The 16039-nt window shown below is 40.7% G+C and overlaps 1 protein-coding gene across 1 annotated transcript in view; it reads left to right on the forward strand.

Annotated features, from left to right (window-relative positions):
• DOCK1 (dedicator of cytokinesis 1) overlaps nucleotides 1-16039 on the forward strand; it is a 530692-nt gene that overhangs the window by 470946 nt on the left and 43707 nt on the right. The window contains exons 45-47 of the mRNA XM_026650862.1: nucleotides 1215-1391; nucleotides 2396-2479; nucleotides 9360-9497. Of these exons, the coding sequence (XP_026506647.1) occupies nucleotides 1215-1391; nucleotides 2396-2479; nucleotides 9360-9497 (399 nt within the window). The remainder of the gene's footprint in view (nucleotides 1-1214; nucleotides 1392-2395; nucleotides 2480-9359; nucleotides 9498-16039) is intronic.

Here is a 16039-nt window from a genome sequence, read left to right on the forward strand (position 1 = left end):
TCAGAAGTTAAGAAAAAAAAAATTTCTCCCTCCTCCTTGTAACAACCTTTTATGAACTTGAAAACTTATCATGTCCCCTCTCGGTCTTCTCTTTTCCGGACTAAACAAACCCAATTTTTTCAATCTTCCCTCATAGGTCATGTTTTCTAGACCTTCAGTCATTTTTGTTGCTCTTCTCTGGACTTCTCCAATTTGTCCACATCTTTCCTGAAATGTGGCACCCAGAACTGGACACAATACCCCAGTTGAGGCCTAATCAGTGTGGAGTAGAACGGAAGAATTACTTCTCGTGTCTTGCTTACAATACACCTGCTAATACATCTATAGTGAAGCAACGACTCTCCGGCACGGTGCCTCCTGCTGATCATCCAGGGAATTAGCTTTTCCAGCCGTGGAGTGCCCTCTGCCAGCCGGTATCCCCACAGAAATCCCAGAATGATGTTTGCTTTTTTTGCAACAGTGTTACACTGTTGACTCATATTTAGCTTGTGATCCACTATGATCCCCAGATCCCTTTCTGCAGTACTCCTTCCTAGGCAGTCATTTCTCATTTTGTATGAGAAGAAAACTTTTTTTTTTGGTTTAATTATCCAAAATAGAATGAAGACAGTGATATCTGCTAGGCAAATATGATGGCCTTTTTTTATAACATATTTAATACAACTTCCTGAGAGGCTACCAAAATAGTTACTGCAAAAGTACATTCTCCCTTTTTAACATGTGACTTTCTGAAGAGCATATAATCAAATTCCATCAGACAGTCCAGTCCAAGATGCTGGCTTTGCTGTTACCATAATGGTAACTGGATCACTCCTGTCTATCCACTAAGAGCTGCATGTCCATAAGTCTTCATAGAATAATTTTCCTCAGTATCTCACTAGAAGCTCACTTGGGCTCTGTCAAAGTAATTCCAATGTTTTAGACTTGCTTGATCTTTCTGAGAGCCTTGGCCTATGCAGTAATTATGCTGTAAGAGTGAAAAATAGTAAACCTTTTATCTGTTTATATCATATCAGTTACCGCAGTATTGACACTATATATCTTGCCTAGTAGAAACGGCACCTTCCTGCAGCTATTGACTAAAATTCCTCTTTCACTCTAAAATCTATTAGTTATCATTGGGATGGTTTTGTGGGGAGCAAACTATTCAAGTGTGGCCTGTTACGTGACTACTGGACCAGTAATTAAAACTTATTTTTGTGCTGTTCTTTCAGGTTGAAATCAGTCCACTGGAAAATGCAATAGAAACTATGCAGTTAACAAATGATAAGATCAATAATATGGTTCAACAACATTTGAATGATGCAGACCTACCTATTAACCCCCTCTCTATGCTACTTAATGGCATTGTGGATCCTGCAGTCATGGGAGGATTCACAAACTATGAAAAGGTATGTTCAAAATTAGCTTTGTTTGGTCATGGAATCTAATCAAGTGTGTGTGGTGTGTACGGGTGCATGTAAACATGCATTATAGGTCAGTTTTGGAATTTTCCACATCTCGAGTATATTATAAATGGGTGATATTTATAAAGGAATTCTGTGGGTTGAAGAAAGAGAAACAACTATAAGGATTGTTAACAGTGAGGGTTATTAACCATTGGACCAATTTCCCAAGATAAATATGTACACATGAAAGCTTAGTATAAAAATGGTGAAAATGTAAAAACTATAGTAGTGCCTATTCAAACTGCTGTACATAGGCAATAAGTTTTTGTAAGATAACTAACTGGGACATGTGGTTTGCACTTAGGGTGACCAGACAGCAAGTGTGAAAAATCGGGACAGGGGGCGGGGGGGTAATAGGCGCCTACATAAGACAAAGTCCCAAATATTGGGACTGTCCCTATAAAATCAGGACATCTGGTCACTCTATTTGCACTCTTTGAGCTGTTATTGGAAGAACTCTTCCAGCCTCCAATATCCCTGGCCTAGTTTACCTACATAGGACACTTAAACCACTGGACACGGATATATAGTATTGCGGAAAGTAAATAATGTTGTTGTGCTGCAACATGTATTGTAGGCTTCAAAATTTAACTAATCTTCCTAGTGACCCCCAAAATTGCACTTGGGCACAATACTCATAATTGTAGATGAGGAGGACTAAGTAGAAACCTTCAGCAGTACTTCTTGCTTGACCAGAGGGTTCAGTGTTGAGCAACATATGATAATATTCCTCTCCCTGCCCCAAAAGGATGGATATCATGATCTCTTGCACTCTTAAATTGTCTTTCATTGCTTTTAATTATGTATTTGTAGGCATGTTATTACTGACATTTTGTAGCAAAATCTTTTGGTTTGATTCATTTTCCTTTGCTATAACTAAAAGCCTTTCTAGATAGTGAATGTTCAATCATTTTCTGAAATAACTGGTACTTTTCTGTTTTCATTAGGCTTTTTTTACTGAAAAATACATGCATGAGCATCCAGAAGATCACGAAAAGATAGAAAAACTAAAGGACCTCATAGCATGGCAGGTAAACTGTCTAATTCAAATCATGCCTGGGCCAAGTGGCATACAAAGGCAGCCTGCTGTCACTTGTGACAAAATTCAGGCATCAAACCATTCACCCTAGTGTATACATTTCCGTGGCATTTAGACTGTCTTGGAACATGAGCTAAAGTTCATCTTTTCAAATCTGACATAGTTTGTCATTTGATAATCCCATAAGTGACTAACATTATTAACCTATTTTTTTATTACATAGTCTCTCCTGTTACCAGTTTAGAGATACAAATACACTCTCACTTTCAAATGACTCAATATCTTATGATTGTGTTGGCCAATTCTGTTGTAAATTTAGTTGTAATTTTTTCCAATATAGCTCAGTGGTTTGAGCATTGGCCTGCTAAACTGAGGGTTATGAGTTCAATCCTTGAGGGGGCCACTTAGGGATCTGGGGCAAAAATCAGTACTTGGTCCTGCCAGTGAAGGCAGGGAGCTGGACTCGATGACCTTTCAGGGTCCCTTCCAGTTCTAGGAGATAATAATATATGGAGATATACCTATTATTTTATTATTATATGCTAAATTAATAAAGAATTACAATAAAAACTAAGTTAAGAGTATTAAGGCCTTACAGTTTAAGAACTCAGAATTTAAATGCCTAGGTTACATGTTCAACCATAAGTCTGTCCCCTTATGCAAATGCTTTATAATGTTGTCTGTTTACATGATCACTTATTGTTTCTCCAGATAATATATATAACTATTTTTTCCACAACCACAGATGTGCATATGTATCATCTTGTAGCAGTGTATACTGTGTATGACAGATAGTCAATTAAAGTCATGTATACACAAAATGCATAGGAGGCAAGAGTTTCTGCAAAGCCTTTGCCTCATTCCCAGCACACCTTACACACACACACACACACACACAATTGTAGAGTGAGTGAGTGTGTGTGTGTGTGTGTGTGTGTGTGTGTGTGTGTGTAGATATATATATATATATATTACAGTTACATAATATATGTATTACTATATATACACACACAGACGATATATACATACATATCATAATATATAATGTATGGTGGAACTCTACAATGCCTTTTTTACAATCACTGTTCATAGAAGAAACATACTTTAAATAACTTATGAGGTGTCACAGATATTTGTAGTGAACCAGAAATAGAACCCAGATCTCCAAGTCCTGTGTCTTAAACATAGAACCATCCTTCCTCTGTGAAGATCTGCATTTATGTCTTCCAAAGAATACATTTTGAGAAAAACAGGAAACCACATTCTAGCTGTATTGTAAGGCTATACTCTGATATTTTTTCATTGGCCTCAGAATAATTTTATGATAAAAATCCACAGATGTGACTAGAAATGTTTTTACCCTGAAAAAAGTATATTATAGTGTTTTATATTCAATTCTGTCTTTATTATAAATGGAATAATTTAAATTTCTAGAGGATTCAATTTTAGATGTAGTAGAAACCAAAGATATAATACACAAAAATCCTTGGAAGGCCATAAAACTATTGCAGAACAAACACTAGTTTGGTCTGCAAAAGTTCTATTGATTTTTGTTGTTGTTGTTGTTCCCCTGTAAGGTTTTACAGCAGATTGGATTTTAGGGACTTCAGATTCTAGAGAGGAAAATAATTTATCCCAAGAGAGTAACTTCATGTCAGCACTGTCATTATCCCTAATGACCCTATTAAAAATGAATTGTATTGGTGCTCATGAACACACTTTACCCCAAAAGACAATCATCCTGCTGGCAACACAGATACAAGAATAAACACTGGAAAATGCATTATTTAAAATCTGTAAATTTTGTTTTGTCAACATGTTTAAAAATACACACAACTTCCTTGTCACTAGTTTAGTTCCAAGTGTGATAGAAGCTAAGCAATTTAAAGACAAGAGATTAATACAAACAAATATTTTTCTGAAACTGTCACCAGTAAGTGATAAAAATCAAAATGCAAAAGGAATAATTTTGAAACTACCTGATATAAAATTAGAGTGTTTATGATTCCTAAAACATTTCTGAAAACTTTTTCAAATAGCATAACTTCATAGAAAAGGTGGCAGGTTAAAGAAAACTTTTAAACTGTATTTCACATAAGGAACAAGATGGCTCAGGGGACTGGAGAGAGATACAGTATAGAGCCTTTATCATTAAATCACTGTTTTGACTTCGTCTCCAGCTCAGCAGTTGGTATCTGTTGGCCAACATGAAACACAGTAAGTTGGCAGTTTCAGTCCAATTCCTAATAAATAGGTTTCTGTATCTCAACTGAGCAAATTATAGGTGCTCAGAGATTTGATACCTCAATATAGATCATTGTGTTAATAAAACATTATGATATTGAATGTTGCCAATTACCTCCGTGACTATTTTGTTTGTATTGTTGCACCCCTTCACCTTCCCTTTGTCTCATTTGTCTTTTGGAAAACAACCTCTTCAGGGTAGGGCTAGTGCCTTCTATTTGGAAAGTGAAAAATAAAACGTGTATTTGGAATAGAATGATTTTTTTTATTGTATATTCTTATTTTAAAATATAAGTATTGGCAGTAAGATGATCGTCTTATGCAGTAACTTGTATGCATGGGCACCACTGGAAACAAGTAATTGGTATTAATCTTTAATTGATACGCTTTAGTTGAAGGGTAATCTTTGTTGAGAGAGAGGCCAAAGATTAAGACCTCATTCCTGGGCACCTTCTAGGCCAGTGGTCTCCAACCTATTTACACACAAGATCACTTTTTGAATTTAAGTGCAACCTAGGATCTACCCCGCCCTTTCCCCGAGGCCCCACCCGCCTCACTCCATCCTCCGTCTAGGCTGGGGCAGGGGGTTGGGGTTCGGGCTCTGGGCTGGGGCCGAGGGGTTCGGAGTGTAGGAGGGGGCTCCGGGCTGAGCCTGGGGCATGGGGTTGGGGTGCAGGAGAGGGTTTGGGGTATAAGAGGGGTTACGGGGTGCTGGCTCTGGGAGGGGGCTCGGGGTTGGGGTGCGGGCTCCCGCTGGGTGGTACTTACCTTGGGTGGCTCCCTGGTGATGACGCAGCAGGGCTAAGGCAGGCTCCCTGCCTTCCCCAAACCCATGACACTCCCGGAAGGGGCCAACGCGCCCCTGCAGCCCCTGTGGGGGGGGGGTGGCGGGGACGTGGCTCCATGCGCTGCCTCTCTCTGCAGGCACCACCCCTGCAGCTCCCATTGGCCGCAGTTCCCTGTTCCCAGCCAATGGGAGCTGCGGGGGTGGTGCTTGCAGGCAGGAGCAGCGCACGGAGACCCCTGCCCCCCTCCCCGCTACACCACCAGACTTTTAGTGGCCAGAGATCGTGATCAACTGGGAGAGTCTCCAGGACAACCAGTTGATCATGATCTACAGGTTGGTGACCACTTTTCTAGGCTCAGTCTCAAATTTGGCATGCAGATTGGCACTACTCTCTGGAGAGACCCCTACAGAACAAGGTGGAAGTACAGAGAAATGGAGCAATGTGTGGGAAAATTCAGTGTTGCATCCTATGCTTTACTTAAATTGTGGATGAGAACTTCATTTTTCAGTGCTTCCATGTAGTCTGGTGCCTTCTGTTAATGTGTACTTCAAGCTACTACACTAAATTAGTACCGTGTAAAACAGTCACAACAAAATTCAAAAACATCCAAACTTCGGGTGTTTGAACATTGTTTTAAATTCATGAAAATCCTATGAAATGTCATGGTATTTCTCTCATGGGAAATGATTGCGCTGCTCAACTGCCTATATTCTAGTTTTTAAATCTATTGTATTCATTTTAGGTGTTTATTTTTGTCTAATTTTGTGCCTTTTCACTTCCTAGAAAAATCAGATCCTGTAGTTTTATTTGACAGTATCATTTAGATCTGAAATAGGCTGTTTCATCAGCACATGACAGTAATGAAGTTCATCTCAGTGCAATAGTCACTCAACTTCTAGCCATTATACTTAGAGCACACCAAGACTACCACAGAGCACAAAGAATTATTTCTGTACCCTTCCCATACCAGTGAAAGTGAATTAAACCCAAATTAAAACACCATCAAGTTCCTAAATTCAGCCCTGCTCATCTAAGAAACAGCTCTGTCTTCCTTGTTTCCTTGCTCTCAAACATATCTGGTCTTCTCCTCTGTCTGTGCCCTGAGAATTTTGCTTAGCAAACCCTTTAATCCAATGTCATTAAGCTCTGGGTGCATGGTGCTCATGTTCTCAAAACTAACCTGGACTAGTTCAGACAGGCTTGGCCACTAATCTTCCTTGTTCAGCTGCTCTTGAACATCAAGGAACTTCACACAGGTTTGACCGTATCCATGGTCCACTGGAGCCTGCTCATCTGCTAGTCTCCGTCATAACTAAAGAGAATGCTTAACCCATACAGTCTTCTTAATGACCATCCAGTTGCTGTTGCTATAGCCAGTCCTATTGAGGTCCCTTGGGCCAGGCCTCTGTTTAACTTTCTGTGCAGAGCTTCATAGCACACATTTATATCAAGAATTCATAATACATTTCATTAACACCTCTGTCATAACAGGGGAGAGTTTAGCCCTATTGAATTCTGCTGCACAGAGCCAGCTAAATTTATGTGCTCAGCTTGACTCTGCAGTCATGGAAACGGATGTAGGTAGGGAAATAGGATGCTGCCCCTCAGGAGTTGCAGCTGATCCTGCTCAATTCACAAAGGAAGAAGGAACAAACTCTGTTCTTCCAGGCCCCTGGGGATGGCACCGGGGAGGTCCTGCTGAGCTTCCTCAATTTTGTGGGGTTGGGAGCAGATCTCTGAGGTTCTCTCTGGCTGGGGGCAAGTCAGCTGTAAAGAAGCCACATACTCCAAACAGCAATTCGGGCTGGTTTCTCCAAATTTGAGCTGTCAGCACAAGAGGATGGTCCTGTTGGTGCCAAAGGTCTCTTCCTCTCTCCCTGTCTGCAGAGCTGCTGCAGAGGCACTGTATATCCCCTTTTCTGCCAGCCTAATTGTTCTCAGGATTGGTCAAGCTGATGCAGAGCTCTCATTAATTTATCTCATTTATTGTTTTATTTGTACATCTATTTAAAAAAAAAAAAAAAAGGAGCGCCCATCTCTTCCTTTAGATGCTCCTTGACAATCCTTCAAAACACATCAATGAAATAGACCCTTGTTGTAACTCTTCCCCCACCAACATATGCACTGCAAACATAGCCCTGCTGCAAAAATGTATAAATTTTAAGATCTGTTGCCCAAGTCTTCCCATTCCCTTATAGCGAGGAAAAACAAATGAGCCAATGCACTCTTTACTTGGCCCTATGGAAACTGAGATTCATTTATTGTAGACAGAAAATTAGGAACAAGACCATTTGAAAGTTTAATTTTTTGCTACTGAGTACAAATTCATATGGATTATAAATAAAAGTGGATAGTGTAGAAATATTGTGGGTTTTTTTGAAGAGTGCCAAGAGAAGCAACAGCTGTGTGCTGTTAAATGGCACAAAATGCATTTTATTCATGGATTCATCTTGATAAGATTTCTTAAATTTGTTCACATGTAATTTAATTGTGTACTTCTTATCCTCCTTACTAATAAGTCTGCTCATTTAGATTGCTGATCCATCATATTAGAAAAATCTGTTTTTAATCAGTATTACAGTTTAATTATGAATTATTAAGGGGAAACCTCTTAGCTTGATTGCTGCAAAGAATATCTGACTCAGAACCAGAGCACTGTGTAGGTTGGAGCTGATCTGGAAAAGGAAATATTTTTCTTAAACATGAGATAGAACTACTATCAGATTCTTTTATGTTGCTGTGGGAATAAAAATGTCTCTCTTAAAACATTTTAAAAGGTCAGCTACACCTCCACACTATGAACTAATTATATAACCTTGTGTTGGCACCGATATTTTGTGACAGCAGCCTTGCAGATAAATTATTATTTTCAGTTATAAAAGAGAATTAATTTATTCTCCCTCCTCCCCCCACTTCACTCTCTACTAAAAATCATTGAAAACCAATTTATGAAAAAAATATTGTCATTTTTGGTATGTAGAGCTGTATGTTTTCTTAAATATGTTGTATACAATATCTAAGATATTTTTTCATGATAACACAGGGTTTCATAAATAGCATGTGTTAAACAGAAATAGATATGAATATTGTTTTTCTCTGCTGTTTATTCCCATGAAATTTGGTGGGGCTGATACTAATAGTCTAGCTCAGCAATACTCAGACTCAGGCTCGCAAGTGGCTCTTTAATGTGTCTCCTGCAGCTCTTTTCAGCACATGATATTAAAACACTGATTTACTTATTAACCGATCAGGATGCTTTTAATATGTTATTAACCAATTGTAGATGATAAAATAATAATACTTGGTCAGTCATTTTGCTGTGAGAATTAGTTTATTTTTATATATATATATATAACTAAATATTTCCCCTGTCATACTGTTTAAATATGAATATATAGTACTATAGTAAATGAAACAATGAATTCACACTACTGTGGCTCTTTTGGGTAATGTTGATCGCTAATTTGGCTCCTGAACCACTGAGGTCTGAGTATCACTGGTCTAGCTTTTGAGTCAAATTTAAAGTGCAGTATGTTTGAGGGTTTTTTAAACATAAGTAAAGGGGTATTTGTTCAACCTGATAAATTTAGCTGTACCTTATAATTGCTGGGCAGAATTATGCATACATTAATTTTAAATGACTATGCGCAACGCAGAGTGAAAATGAAATCATATATAGTACAAAAAAATCACCATGTTCTGCTTTAGTTGCTATTAGTATTCCATAAAAATCTCATATTCCTCTTAGAAGCCTTACGGTGTAGGTAGAGCCCCCCTTGCTCTACTCCCTTTCATGAGAGAAGACCAGAAAATTCATTGTCATCTAATTGTCTTCTTTAGATTCCATTCCTGGCAGAAGGTATCCGAATTCATGGAGAGAAAGTAACTGAAGCACTAAGGCCATTTCATGAGAGAATGGAGGCCTGTTTTAAGCAGCTTAAAGAAAAAGTGGAAAAGCAATACGGTATCAGAACAATTGTAAGTTGTCTCCAAACCTGACATTTAAAAAAGAATCTGTTTTTAGAATTGCTGTAATTCACATTTCAGTGATTAAATGAATATGTAGAAAAAACAGTTTTAATAGAGGGTGACTAAGAATCTTAAGGGAGTATGTGGTTTTTCATTTTGTTTTGGTGTTGTGGTACTCGTGGATTTAAACTTATTTTTAGACAGAGGTTTATTTCTCTTAACGTCCCTAAAATGTTCCACGTGGGTAGCCGCACAAAAGTATAGTGACTTGCCTTGTGTTGCACATCAAATGAGTATCTCTCCTGAGATTAGAATATAATATCTTTCTGGTTTCTAGATTTTTGTCCTGTACTCTATGCCTATCCAGAAGGTTGTCTTCTGAAGCATAGTTATATATCAGTGGCTTCAACAGGTATCTTTGTCTGTAACTATGCTAGATGAATAGGTCTACTTGGTTAATTTATCTCTGGACTAGCAATTGTAGCTTAGCGCATGGGGCCCAGTTAAAGACTTCACTTAAATTGTCAGTGCTTAGGAGAAGTGACCAAATGTCCTAAAAAACATTCAAAAACCCTTATCAACATGACTCCACAGCATAAAAGACTTACCCCAAAATACCAGGATCTGTCCATTGGAAGTCAAGATAGTCCCTCAAAGTGTTCAGGTTTTAAGGATCTTTTACACAGGTTACAATCTCTAGGAGGTTCTGACATCTTTGAAGCATTCGTTCTTTGAAGTCAGAGGTTCATATCAAGGAATATCACAGAGTATCATCACTTCCAAAGCTAGACTCTCACTTCCAAAGCTAATTCTAAGGCTGTTTTAAATGTTTTTTTTTCAATAAGTCAGGGTCCTGTATCTGCAGATTCTCAGCAATGACTTGCTACTCTTAAGTACAAACTGCATCCTTGACCTTACTTGTAAATCTCCTGCTACTATAACTCCAAACTGTAGTTCAGGAGACCAGGGGAGGTAGATTGTTCTCTGTGGATGGTCCTCAGTACTGTAATTTGCACTCTCCCAACATGAACAAATCATTTTTGGCCACCCTTCTGCCTCAGCTTCAAGATGCAGCCAGAAATTTTGAAAGTCCCCTTACCCTTTGAACCTTGTTGATTAAAGGCGGGTTAGTAAGTAGAGAGGTTTTGTTTTGGTTTAAGACTGAGTGTTGCTGCTTAGTGCGGGGAGTGTTTCAAGTGCTGGCTCTTGTAGCCTGCACGTAGGTTCTTAATTGAGAATGTATTTTGAAAGCCATAAGTGCACTTGGAGATTATGCAAAGCAGGCACATGTTTTATAAATACATTTTAAAAATTCAGTAACATACAAGTAAAGAGTTAGAGTTAACCTTAGGTCTGATTGTGCTGGGATTTGTGTTCTGAAAGTATGTTGAAGGCTTCTGTTCCAACTCTTATGCCTTGTATATTAGTAGCATTGACAAGCTCAGAATCAAAACCTCCATCACTGTTATAAGTATTCTTTAACCTTGTTGTTAGGTCTTGGTTAGATTTGTAATGAAAAAGAAAGACTCAGATGAAACTTACATCCACTGTACACTCTTTCCCCCTTGTTACTGTTTAAAAAATAAATAAATAAATAAATACATGAATGTATTCAGTGTTTATCAGAAATACAAGTGAATCTATACCAGTGAGTGAATAAACTCAGATTTTGTCTACTTCTTTATGTTGACCTGCATTGTTTATCTTGGTCCCAAATGGCTAACTAGATTTCAAGCTGTAGTAATCACAGAAATAGCTCATGAAAAATGAAATTAAGGGAGAATCTACTTAACAATTTGATAAGATGTGACCTTGTAGCAAAATATGATTTGTCTCCAAGAAAGCAAATATCAGAAATTACTTAAGAGAGTAAATATTTTCCCAGAAATTGTAAAAAATAATTTCAAGCAAGAGAAAATGTACACTAATAATTGAAACATTCAGAAAATCCCCCACAAAAAAACAATATATTTGTAATGTTGCACAAGTGCATTTCCTATCAATAAGACCATTAAAAATAAAGAAAATCGCCAATTGAAGAAACATTAACTACTACATTGTTCTGCAGGCAGTCCAGCTTGCCAGTGTATGCTCCTGGTTCCCAAGCTGCCTGGCTGCAATCTGTACTCCAATTCTGGCTTCCTGCCTAGTTCTGTGGCATACTGTAGGAAGCATGCATGGTAATCCAGCTAACTCCCCATTAGAAGGAAAGCTGATGAGCAAGACACAGCAGCAGACGGGTCCCAGCAAGGCAAGGAGACAAAACAAAATATTGAATGCCTGGCTGCAGCAGAATGGCAAATTCCATGGTGAAATGTTGACTTCTGTGGAGCTTGGAAAAATGCCAGATTCCACAGTGACCCTGTGATGGCACGGACTCACCACTGCTGGCGCCTCCTGCTGGTTGCTCTGGGAATTAGCTCAGTCCTAGCTGTGCAGCTCCCTCAGCAGATGGTGTCCCGCCCATTGCCTGCTCTGCTGTGCTGTCTGGGACCCGCATTGCTCCCTGGTTTGCGGCATCCTCCTCTGGACACAGCCCTCCGGCTGTGCCCCACTCAGTTCTCTCCCCTTCCGGGGGTGATGGCAGTCCTTCGGCTTGCACCTGCCTCAGTGGCCAACCACAACCCAAAGTCTAGCCCCTCACCTCAGGGCAAGTTGCAGTGTGTATCAGCCACACTCCTCCGCAGCCAGGTGCAGTGCAAGGCGGGGACCCAGGCCCATCCACTACTCTGGGTCCCAACCCAGGGACCCTCTGGTGGCAGCCTCTCTCTGCCCTCCTTCTCGCCTCTTGTCCGACTATCTTCCCTGGGCCACTTCCCCTTTGGCCCCTTGCACCTTCTTGGGCCTTCTAGTCAGGGGCTGCAGCCTGGCAGGTCACAGGCGGAAGCCCTCTCTCTGCTAACCCTGAGCCGGCCCAGCACTGCTCTGTCCAAAGTGTTACCTCCTTACCTCAGGAGCCAGTCCTTCTCCCTTGCTAGTCAGAGAGAGACTGCCCTCTCCTTTGCTAGGCAGCCTTTATATAGGGCCCAGCCTGGCCTTGATTGTCTGCCTCTTTCTTTGCCCTGATTGGCTCTCCACACGCCGTTGCTGACTGTTCCAGCCCTTTTTCTCATGGAGTGGGGCAGCCGCCCCGCTACACACCCCAGTTCGGATGGCAGTTCATGTGAGTTATTGTATCAGGCAGTCTGCATACTTAGACAGAAGTCACTGCAGTGGTTTACATTTGGTTCACGTTTTGAAGGTTATCTCTGCAACCATAAGGGCTAGAGCCATAATTATTTAAAAATGAAAATTCTGAATTTGGAGCATGATTCTGCAGTATTGGGTGAATTCCAGAACTGCAGAATCACAGAATAAACAGGGCTCCCGCTATGCCATTTTTGAACTTTTTATGGACCTTTAAGGTAGGATTAATCAGACAGGAGCTCCCAACAGGTCTGAGATTTTGGGTAGCCCTTACCAGAGGCAGCACAAGATGTGTTTCATTAATCCCACCCCACTGCACAGTGCACACCCGTGAAAGAGCTAGCCACCGTCTAGTCCTTAGTGAATAGCGATTGAAACACTAATAGGAAAATTTTGCAAAGAAGTCTGTTAAAGGTTAATTCTAGGGTGATTCCTAGAAAGAGCAGCCTGACATTATGTCCCTTGTATGAAAAAGACAAACTATAATTCATGGAATGTGTAATCTAAACATATTATATCCAAGATTCAGTGCACCAAATTCTGATTGCAGTTACAATGGATGTACAGCACTGTATGTCCAGTGATGGTGCTACTCCAGATTGACACTTGTGTAACTGGGATCAGGATCTGGCCCTGAATTTCTGTTATTACTGGGGATCACACAGGTGTTTAAATTGTTTATTTTAAACACACTAAGTCAGAATCTTCGCTGTGCCAGATTTCCACTGGGCACAGTAGAGTGGGACAACAGGGATCTGGTTATAGCTCTCTGATTCTTTGATCAGTGCCAGTGTAGCTTAGAGCATCCTGGGCCAGGTGCCAACGGTCCCCAAGAGAACAGATGCCAGCTGAAGATAGCAAGAATACAGCACACGCTAGCCACACCAACTCTCTGCCCCAACTAAACATCCTACTCTGGGAGTCTGTGAGATGAGTGGCAGGAGAGCCAGTGCACCAGCGGAGCAGAATGGGCTAATGAATTTGACTGACAGCTCTGACTTCAGAAACTCATTTTCAGATCCTTCTATAGTGGTGATATTTTTAAGGTAATGACATATTTAGAGAAGAGAGAAATCCTATCTGAAGCTTACCAGCCTTGATAGTGTCCTTGTAAATGTTTTTCCCTTTATGGTCCTTAAATCCCTGCTTGATATGTTTGATGCACTGTGCCTCTAAATAGTAATTTATTCCCAAGAAGAAACGAGATATTGCCATTAACTATACTTACGTGTCACTTGCTTCAGTCATATACATTAACACTGTCAAAGAGATGACTGGAAAGTCAGACCCAGTTGGTGTTATCTTGCCAGTGTCACTCTGATCCGCTACTAAGAATTGATGAAATTTTATCACTTCTGTCTTTCTTGTACAATGCCAACTTAGCAGTAGTTGACAGCGTGGAAAAGCTACCTGTGACTAAACAGCAGGAGATTCTTATTTTTGTCTGAAAGAGTTCAATTATTTTATGCATATATCAGTTATTAATGACTAACAAAGCTTGTATAAATATTCAGAACTATAAAAGAGCATCTGCATAAAAAACAACGTTTAAATATTTCCTTCTCAACCTAGATGTCACTCTGTGAAAGTGGTTCTGTTAACAGCAATACCATATTTGTGGTTTTTTAAAACTTTGGCTCATTATTGCTGTTACTCAGTCCTGGATTATACTAGGGTACCAGTAGCATGCATGTGCACCCCAAGTCGGAGGAAACCGTAGGTGCTTCAACAGCCAGGCGTTGTAGGTGCTGGTAGCCCTGGTGAGTCCCAGTAACCATTCAGACATATGGCTAAGGGAAAGGTTAGTTTTTGTGGAACTGGCAGGAAAGGGAAAGATTGCAAATACCCTAGGAAGAGAGGCTTAATAGTTACAGTGCAAAGTGTGCAATAATGGTAAATGTTTCAGTCCCTAGGGGGCAGTCCAATTGAGAATTGGGGCTCTTCAACTAGTGCCTGAGGTGCCCTCACCAGTTCAGTCTCTGCTCAAAGCAAATAGGACCTTGCAGGTTTCCAAGCCAGGCTCAGTTAGTGTCTATCATTGGGGCCCCTCTGCAATAGCTCCCTGCCAACCACTGCTGCTCCCCCATAAATCCCACACAAGCCTGCACCCAGGTGTAATGTCTGGGAGTCACAGCCTCTTCCACAGGTGGCGCTCCATATTGTTCCTGTTTTCAACTTCTCTCCAGCTTCCTGTTTCCATGTGGCCACTGCTTCAGCTGACCTCAGCTCCTGGCTTCCCTGTGGCCACCGCTTCCAACCACAGCCCAGCCACTTCCTGGTTCAGGGCCTTTCCCCTTATCTGGCCAGAAGAATGGGAAGTGCAGTGGGTGAGGAGGAGTTATAGTCCCCTGCCTTGCAGAGCCATACCTGTGTTTAAAATTAAGCATATGCTTAAGTACTTTCCTGAATCAGGGCCTAACTGTTTGCTTTTTCTCCTTAAATATATCTAGTAACAGTATCTGTGTGATTATAGATTATTTATCAGAGGGGTAGCCGTGTTAGTCTGAATCTGTAAAAAGCAACAGAGGGTCCTGTGGCACCTTTGAGACTAACAGAAGTATTGGGAGCATAAGCTTTCGTGGGTAAGAACCTCACTTCTTCAGATGCAAGTAATGGAAATCTCCAGAGGCAGGTATAAATCAGTGTGGAGATAACGAGGTTAGTTCAATCAGGGAGGGTGAGGTGCTCTGCTAGCAGTTGAGGTGTGAACACCAAGGGAGGAGAAACTGCTTCTGTAGTTGGATAGCCATTCACAGTCTTTGTTTAATCCTGATCTGATGGTGTCAAATTTGCAAATGAACTGGAGCTCAGCAGTTTCTCTTTGGAGTCTGGTCCTGAAGTTTTTTTGCTGTAAGATGGCTACCTTTACATCTGCTATTGTGTGGCCAGGGAGGTTGAAGTGTTCTCCTACAGGTTTTTGTATATTGCCATTCCTGATATCTGACTTGTGTCCATTTATCCTCTTGCGTAGTGACTGTCCAGTTTGGCCAATGTACATAGCAGAGGGGCATTGCTGGCATATGATGGCATATATAACATTGGTGGACGTGCAGGTGAATGAGCCGGTGATGTTGTAGCTGATCTGGTTAGGTCCTGTGATGGTGTTGCTGGTGTAGATATGTGGGCAGAGTTGGCATCGAGGTTTGTTGCATGGGTTGGTTCCTGAGTTAGAGTTGTTATGGTGCGGTGCATGGTTGCTGGTGAGAATATGCTTAAGGTTGGCAGGTTGTCTGTGGGCGAGGACTGGCCTGCCTCCCAAGGTCTGTGAAAGTGAGGGATCATTGTCCAGGATGGGTTGTAGATCACTGATGATGCGTTGGAGAGGTTTAAGCTGAGGACTGTAGGTGATGGCCAGTGGAGTTCTG

This window comes from Terrapene carolina, unplaced genomic scaffold, assembly GCF_002925995.2.
Source record: "Terrapene carolina triunguis isolate 2854851 unplaced genomic scaffold, T_m_triunguis-2.0 Scaffold95, whole genome shotgun sequence".
NCBI lineage: Eukaryota > Metazoa > Chordata > Testudines > Emydidae > Terrapene > Terrapene triunguis.